The following is an 8741-nucleotide window of genomic DNA, read 5'->3' on the forward strand; positions in this document are numbered from 1 at the left end:
AAATAGCACAAGTACGTATTCAACGCCCCCAGAAAAGTAACAGCATTTATTCTGAATTGTGTGTAATTTAGAATTAAAAAAATCCCTATGCCACAAAAGCTGTTCTTTGTCTCACAACAATTTCTTATGGAAGGTTAGAACCTCTTTAATTGTAAGTTTTCGTAACAACTGGTGGCTTTACTGCATTCTACCACCTACAGATAAGGGGCAGGACAGAGGGCTCGTGCGTGGTGTCTGTGGGACACTCAGGGAAGGCCTGCAGGAAAAGGGGGGCTGCACCCTCCAGCCCACACAGCACCCCACGGCCCTCCTCTCAGGGAAGGACGCAAGACACGGTGTCTTCCTACAGGTGCCGGGAAGACTCAGCACTTGGAGACGCTGGCACCCCTGGGGTGGGCCTGGGACGCACCCACGTCCCGCGCAGGCGACAGCTCTGCCCACGGCACCGGCTGGAGCGAGGGTACAGCCGGGTCTCACCGGGCCCCTGCGAGGAGGGAGGGGAGGGGAGAGGAAAAGGGAGGGGAGCAGAAGGAAGGGGAAAAGAAAGGGGGGAGAAGATGAGAGTGGAGGGGACGGGAGGGGGGGAGGAGGGAGAGGGGAGGGAGAGGAAAAGGCCAGGGTCTTGGAGCCAGGAAGGAGACGTTCCTTGATGGTCTACACTGACCAGGATGTTCCACGATGTTCTGTGATGCTCTGTGAGGTTTCATGACATTCCATGGTGTTCTGTGGCATTCCATCATGTTCTATGATGTTCTGTGACGTTTCATGATATTCCATTATGTTCCGTGGTGTCCTGTAACGGTCCATGACATCCCGTAACATCCCGTGACGCTCCATGACGTTCTGAGACATCCAAATGACACCAAGGGGCTGTCATCCACAGGCTCCCTTCTAGTCAAGGCCAAGGCACAGCAGCATCAAACAGACCCACAAACGACCCGTGCCCCACAAGCCCCAGCCCCCATACCCCACAAACAAGCTAATCGGAGCTCAGGACGCCTGGGGATTTGCATAACACAGATGTATGGAGCCCTATAAAGAGCTCATCTGTGCATTCCATAAAGAAGTGGACGGCCAGAGCAGGAGGGGATGCAGGGGACGGCGGGTGCTGATGGGGAAGAAATGATGGCGGGGGGATGGTGGGGGGCCGTGGGGACAGTGCAGGAAATGGTGGAGGTGGGGGGAGACAGTGGGGGACAGTGGGGGTCGGTGGGAGGTGGGGGATGAGGAGGAGAGCACGGTGGGCTCGGTGGTTTCCGGTCTCCTGAGAAACACGGAACAAAAGCAGGGGCGCAAGGCTGACCCCACCGGCCGGGCGCCTGGGCTCGGGAGCCACATTCTAAGTTCTCTTTGGCTCAAGAAAACAAAGGAGCAAGCAAGGACAGCGCTCTGCGCGAGCTCCTCAAGGCGCCGTGGGTGTCTGGCGCCGGCCTGGGGGGCAGGGGCCTCCACTCCACACTGGGCGTCCCGGGGGCGGGTGCCTGCCCCGGGAGCTGTCGGGCAGCGCGGCCCCCGGCTGCAGATTTCCCCACACAGCAAATGCGAGGCCCCCACTGGGTGGTCACGGGTGAGCGCAGGCGACTCCGGAGCCGCAGCTGGGGCGGCGCCGCCACGAGAGCGAGCAGCACGCAGTCCTCGGGGCCCGCCGGTGAGCGAGCAGCCTCCCGCACACGCCCGCACCCGCTCGCCCGCAGCAGCTCGGGCACGGTGCCCCCTGCCCCACTCCCGCCCGGCCACAGCTCCGGCTGCTCCCCAGCCCTCAGGCACGGGGCGCCCACCCAGCCCCTCAGGAACCCACCCCGGTGGGCACGAGGCAGCGGGTGCGAGGGCAGAGGAGTCCTCCGGGGACACCCCGACTCCAAGAGGCCTGTGGGCATTCAGAACAACCGCGGATACACCAGCCCGAGAGCGCGGGGAGGGCGGCCGGGCTCCCCCGCGCCGGGTGTGCCCAGGCACGTGGCGGCTCCCGACTCTCAACCACCCCCCCGCCCCCAGCACGCGCGCCCCGAGCGCTGCCTCCGAGAGCGAGCGCAGGCCGGGGCGCCGGGACGGCGGCAACCGAACGCGGGGTCACGCTGGGCTCGGTCCACCGGGCGCCCGTCGCCCCCTCCCCTGCCTGTGCTGGCCCGCAGCGGGACGGCCAGCGGCGCCCCGAGGAAAACGAGAGGAGCCGTGCAAGGAGCCGGCGCCCAGGCCCTCCCCGCGCCCGCCTGCGGCCTCCAGACCCGACCCCGGCCCCGGCCAAGCAGGCGCCCCGAGGGGCAGCCACGGGCGGGGGCGCCGGCCGCAGGGGTCACGCCCCCCAGCCCAGCACAGGGGTGGGCACACACCCACAAGTCAGCGCGGCAAGACCACCCCCCACGGCCCTCCCAGCACCCAGAGGGCCTCGCCCCGGCGCCCGGCAGGCGGCCCCCTCGGGTAGGCAGGCCCTGTCCCAGGCAGCTGCGGGCGGGGCGCACAGACGACCCTGGAGGCAGGTGGTGGTTCTTCCTAAACGGTTACCTGAAAGACATTTTCGTGGACCCTGAAAAGTAACTAAAGTTACTAAAAAAAGTAACGCAGACGGCGGTAGGCCTGAGGGGACTAAGTCCCGAACAGGCCCCGAAAAAGGCGCGCGGGGGCGTCGCCGATCCCCCGAGGCGGCGGCGGGGTCGGAGCACCGCCGGGCGCTCTCAGGTGCTTGCGGGGTGGCGCCTGGTGGACGGCGCGACGGAAGCAGCGGAACCCGCGCATTTGGAAGCGTCTGGGTTTGGCTCTGTGAGGACCCGAGGACGCCAGCCCGCGAACCCGCTGCCTCCGCCAGGGAGCCCCCCGGGTGGCGCCTGGGGCCCAACCTCCAGGCCACTTCTGACTCCGAGAGGGCCGCGCGCCCGAGGCACGAACCTCCCGGGCAGGGAGCAGGCCCCGTCGCGCGCTGAGTTTAAGCCCCAAGCCTGTTCTTACCCTCGAACCTAATTCTTGCTCGGCTTTAGTAAAATTAAAGTACGGATGACAAGGGGAGGCTTTCCACACAATAACTACTCTTTGTACAAGCAATTGATTCGTTCCTTGTGTTTAATCCCAACGGTAACGTAGGAAACTCACAGAAGTTAGGTTAGACCAGCAGGGCGCGTGGGAGTTCCCAGGTCCACGCAGCCACCTCGGATACTTCAGGTCGCCTCTGAGATAAAGAGCACATACGCCCTTGCTGAAGGTGCCCCGCAAAACAGGCTTCTTCGGAGGGGGGTCCCGGGAACCCGCCACACATGCCGGAGGTGGGGGGGGCATGCAGGGGTTGGGGGGTGCAGCGTCCGCGCTGCGGGTCCGGGTTTGGGGAGCTCCACAGCCCCTCCCCCACACTTCCCCACTTCTTAGCTTTGGGGAAAGTGAGGAATGATTTTGCATTTCACCACCCAGTGTGACACCGGAAACACTTTTTTCAGGAAGCAAGTGGCTATCTCCTCTTTCAATACAACCAAGGCCCCGAGGAGACAGTGGAGCTGAACAGAGCCACTGTGCCCATTTACAAATGTCACACACCCTCTCTGAAAAGCTAGAGCCTGTCAAAGGTGCAGGCACAACCAGCCCTCCATGACAGGCAGGACCAAAGGCAGCTGCTCTGCTGCCGATGCTGAGGGACAGCACCCCGAGAGGCCTGCACCCCCAAGGGTCCAGCACCCTGAGAGGCCTGCACCCCCAAGGGCCTGGCACCCCGAGACCAGCACCCCAAGGGCCCAGCACCCTGAGAAGTCAGCACCCCCAGGAGTCAGCACCCCGAGAGTCCCGGCACCCGACAGCCTGGTACAAGCCGGGGCAGAGGCTCTAACAGAAAACTAGGTTAATGGCAGCTACCCTCAGGGCACGGTTGCAGTGATGAACCAGTAACACCCCATCATCATCCCCTTTCCTTCTGCCAGTTGGTATCAAGAGCACCAACCACAACCTCCACCCGATGCACAAACTGCAGAGCCAAGGAAACATGGCTCCGCTCTCTCTGGCACATACCCGTCCCCCCTCGGCTGTCACATCACAGCCTCCCCACTCATCTGCACGTGCCTGAGCACCTGTGGGCCCCAGCAAGCGGCCCAAGGGGCACCCACCGGAGAGTGGTGCAGCTCTGGTGCCCCCCGGTTCCTGGAAAGCTCTGGGTGCCTCTGAGCAGAAGGCCCAGAGTCAGGGGCTCGGGGCTGAGTGACTGAGGAGCACCAAGACTCAGCAGCCAGTGGGCAGGGGGAGCGCCCGGATGACAAAGGCATCGCTGGGCTGGGTTCCGGAGGCCTGTGTACCCCTGAGGGGCGTGCAGCAACCCCGAGGGCAATGGGGACCACATCCCGCCCAAACTTGGGTTTTATCTCACTACAAAGAAACTCTTCCAAACACTGGAATTAGTGGCTGACATTTTAAAATAACGAAATTTCATATAAAAATCTGGATACTTGGCTTCTTAAAACTAACAGGAAAAAAAAAACAAACGTGGCAATGCTGGAGCACCACCCCACATGGTGGAGATGTGTGGATCCCAGGAGCAGTGCAGCAGCTGCCCACTCGGATGGGGACGGGCCACGGAATTCACGGCCACCCGCAACTGGCCCTGCTAAGCCACTGGACACGGAAGGCAAGGCAGGAGGCGTCACGGCAGCTTCAGGAGGGGCAGCACCAAACACCCCGAGGAAAGAAACAAGTCAGGGTGTTTCAAAATACTCCGGGAGCAAGAATGTTGTGTGTGGCATGTGTTCAAGGAGCAAAGGGGACGTATAGTGGGGGAGAGGAAAATGGCTCAAAACCGTCCACAATTAGAAACCCACAGGCCTAGAAAGTGACCTGGAGAGAGCACCCCCCAGAAAGCCACAGGCACCGCCACTGTAGCGCTCCTCCCAGACACCCCTGCTCCTTTCCACCTGGAACAGGACAAACTCTGCCGTAAACCCTGTGAGCTGAGCTCTTGGTAAGTGGCACTTGTGAGCAAGGAGGTTCTCTATGGGGGACCTCCCTGTCCCATCAATCCCCCCACTCCAACCAGGGGTTCACGTGCCTCGGTGGGACCAGGCTGACCTGCCCGTCCCCCTCCCTGGGACTCCCTGGGGCACTTGCCAGTCCCCTTTCTCTCCCTGGGGGCTCTCCCGGGGGCACCTGCCCGGCTCCCCTTCCCTGAGGGCTCTCCCGGGGGCGCACGCCCGTCCCCCTCCCTGGGACTCTCCCTGGGGCCCCTGCCCGTCCCCCTCGCTGGGGCTCTCCCAGGGGCACCTGCCCATCTCCCCTTCCCTGAGGGCGCACGCCCGCTGCCCCCGGCCCGGGGCCGCCCGTCCGGACTCACACAGGCCGCTGACGTCCAGCATGCTGGAGATGCCGCGGTCGCTCATGTCCACTTCGGGCTGGCTCTTCTCCCGGCTCTCCTCCACCAGCTTCTTCAGGGACTTGGACATGGTCTGCAGCAAACGACAACGGCAGCGCTCGGAGGCGACGGCGGGGGCGCCGGGACCGCGGGGGCGCAGGGGCTGGGAGGGACCCTGGGGCGCGCCCCCGGGGACCCGGCCGGGGAGGGGCGTCGAGGGTCGGGGCGGCAGGCGGGCGGGGTGAGGCAGGGGCGGGCGCGGGGCAGACCCAGGGCGAGGCCGCACTCACCGCAGGGAAGCGCTGCCAAGCGGCCTGGGAGGAACCGGATCCGCTTCGGGACACTGGGAAGCTCCCGCTCGGCGCTCCGCGCAGGCGCACTCACCCGGGACGGGACACGCCCACCCCCGCGCAGGCGCATTCACCCCGGATCGGACACGCCTTGCGCAACGCGCAGGCGCACTGAGCGTCACACTTGGCTCCACCCCCGACCGTGCCCGGCCCTTCCCAAATTAGGAGAACAATTAGCCAGAAGTGCCGCGGGGTGAGGTTCTGTCCATAAAGAAATGCATACCCCGCGGCTGACCAATCACAGGCGGGACTCGGCTCTGAGGCCCCGCCCACCAGCGGGTTGGTACGCCCCTGGGTTGAGACCCGAATGCGCCGGCGCGGACGGGTGCGCACTAGCTCCCGCGCAGGCGCAGTTCGCTGGTCGAAGCGCAGAGTGCTGTGAGCGGAAGTGAGGCAGTTTGGGGGCTCCTGCGCGAGGCCGAGTTGTAGGGTACCTGTGTCCTGGGGGCGCTAGAAGTAAGTGACGCGTCGGCCTCCTGCTTTCGTAGGTGAAGCTCTCCCAGCAGAAGTTCTTACCTGAGTCCCTCCCCCACCATGGCCTCCCACCGTGGTGGTCTGGGCCTCCCGAGCGCCTTCCAGGCTTGCTTTCCCCAGCTGGAATTTACGGTGCCCGCGAGTTAAAGTACGAGGCAGCCAAACAGAATTTAAAGAGCCTTTTATGTAGCCGCTGGCGACTGCCGCCTGTCACTCGGCGCAGGGAGTTCAGCAAGCAGCAGCCGCGACCTGTGTGCGCTGGTGCCTTACATAGACAGAAACCGTGTCCTAGAAACGCAAGCAAGCAAGCTGTTCTAACAAGCAGAGTCGGCAGTTAGCTCTTGATCACAAAAAACAGTTTCACAAAGAGTTTTACTTGGACCTGGAGCAGCTATTGATTATTAAAGGGTTACAAAAAGTTTCACTTGGACCTGGAGCAGTTATTGTTAAAAGGGTTACGCTTGGCTGATGCGTGCAACCGCAGCTTTGCCTCCCCTAAATGGTAAAGTTTGCTTCCTTTAACTGGTACAGGCCCAGTTTCACTCCCCCCTCCTCATGGCCTAATGCCGTTTACACAACACTGTTGCTTTGCAGTTGTTTTGGGATTAAGGGAAAGGGACCCCCACTTCAAAACCACCTCCAGGGTCAGAAGCTACAAGAAAACCTGACGGTTGAAAGTCGACTTTCCCACCTGTGAAACATGAAATTGTAGCTCCCAAGATCTGCCACTTCCTCTTATTCTCAGACTTTACACCCAGAGTACAAGCAACCGAAGAAAACATAAACGGGACTCCATCAAAATTAAAACATTTGTGCCTCAAAGAACTTTATCATGAAAGTGAAACTTTATGATGGGAGAAAATATTTGGAAACCACTAAAGAACTGAAAGCAGGGATTCGAACAGATATTTGCACACTGATGTTCACAGTGGCATTATTCACAATTGCCAAAAGGTGGAAGCAACCCAAGTGTCCATCAACGTATAAAGGGATAAACAAAATGTGGAAACGTGGTGTATACACACAATGGAATATTATTCAGCAGTAAGAAAGAAAGAAGTCCTGATACATGCAACAACATGGGTGAATCCTGAAGACATCATGTTGAGTGACACAAGAGAAATAGTGTATGATCTCACTGATATGAACAACTAGAATAAGCAAACTCATAGAGTCAGAATCTAGAATATAGTTTACCAGGGGACAAGGTGGGGGTAGGGAATAGGGAGTCAAGGTTTAAAATGTACAGACTTTCTATTTGGTAATGGCGGTGATGGTAGCACAACATTGTGAACATAACTAACGGCACTGAATTATACATTTGAATGTGGTTAAAGGGAAAATATATCTATAATAAATTTTTTTTTAAAAAATCCATGGCACTACATAACACAGAATGTTAAATTAAACTATGTGGTATAGTTAATATTACAGTTATAAGATGTGTTGTTATCAATTGTTAACAAATGTACCACACCAACGCAAGGTGTTAGTAGTAGGGTAGTTTATGGGAATCCTGTATTTTAGGCATGATTGTTCTAAACCTGTAACTTCTCTGATAATTTTTTAATTATTTTTTTAAAAAATATTCAAGGTGACCATGTTTGGGTGGTCTCAGAAATGCAGTCTTTTGGGGGGAAATAGAGGCCATGACTCCATTCGTTCCCCACACCACCACCATCAGGGAGGGGAAAAAGGGCAACCAGATGTTGAGTTCTGGCATAACTGCTCTGCCTCCCTGTTTCATGATCCAGTCCCAATCTCCCAGTAATATCCTGTGCTTCTCCCACAAAAGACTATCCTCAGAGAGAATTTCATACTATGTTAAAAAAAAAAAAAAAAGATTGATAGCAGGCATTGTCTCCCAACAAGAGGTAGATAGATAGACATAGATACACCAACATATGCATATACACAGAGAGATTCATTTACTTACTAATTTTAATGAGGATCAAAGCCCTAAAGCAATGTGATATCATAGTGGAGTTACAGTTCTCAACCAGTGGTGTAAGAGACGGATATTCATGCTGAAATTTGAAAACAGAAATTTCCTGTTTAAAGAATATTCCAAATTAGTGGACCATTGTTGCATTGATCATGTTTAATTTGGAACATGTATTAGGGTTATCTAGGGAAGTAGAACAAACAGGAGATAGCTGTAAATATTATGAGATTATCTAAAACTACCTCACGCAACTGCATGAATCCAAATTCCATAGGGCAGGCTGCCAGCTGGCAACTCCGATGAAGGTTTTTGATGAATTCCCCAAGAGAAGCTGGCTGGCTGAAGTAGAAATGAAAGTTCTCTCCTCTGACTGCTAAAGTCTTCACTTCTCCTTTTAAAGCCTTTAGCTGATTGGATTAAATGTCTCTCATTGCTAAAGACACTCTCCTTAGTTGATTGTAAACGTCATCAGCCATAAATGCAATTGACTTACTGATAATGTAAGTCCATAAAATATCCTTGCAGTAACAGGCCAGTGCTTGCTTGACCAGACAGCTGGGCACCATCACATGGCCAAGTGGACACAGGAACATAACTGTCACAGAACAGATCCTCAGCCTTATGCTTCTCAAACTAGACAGTATCAAAAAGTACAGGCCAG

General features: G+C 57.4%; 1 protein-coding gene across 5 annotated transcripts in view; it reads right to left on the reverse strand.

Annotated features, from left to right (window-relative positions):
- RSU1 (Ras suppressor protein 1) overlaps positions 1 to 8374 on the reverse strand; it is a 146952-nt gene extending 138578 nt beyond the window's left edge. For 3 of the 5 annotated variants that reach the window (XM_037837652.1, XM_037837651.1, XM_037837648.1), the window contains exons 1-2: positions 8323 to 8374; positions 5294 to 5405 (exon numbers count right to left, since the gene is read on the reverse strand). In XM_037837652.1, coding sequence (XP_037693580.1) covers positions 5294 to 5405; positions 8323 to 8352 — 142 coding nt within the window. In that variant the 5' untranslated portion in view covers positions 8353 to 8374. Of the gene's footprint in view, positions 1 to 5293; positions 5406 to 5601; positions 5763 to 8322 lie in introns of those variants that run through there. The other 2 variants (XM_037837649.1, XM_037837650.1) reach the window with 2 other exon arrangements.
- Between the last annotated feature and the right edge of the window lie 367 nt (positions 8375 to 8741).

This window comes from Choloepus didactylus, chromosome 5 (assembly GCF_015220235.1).
Source record: "Choloepus didactylus isolate mChoDid1 chromosome 5, mChoDid1.pri, whole genome shotgun sequence".
NCBI lineage: Eukaryota > Metazoa > Chordata > Mammalia > Pilosa > Megalonychidae > Choloepus > Choloepus didactylus.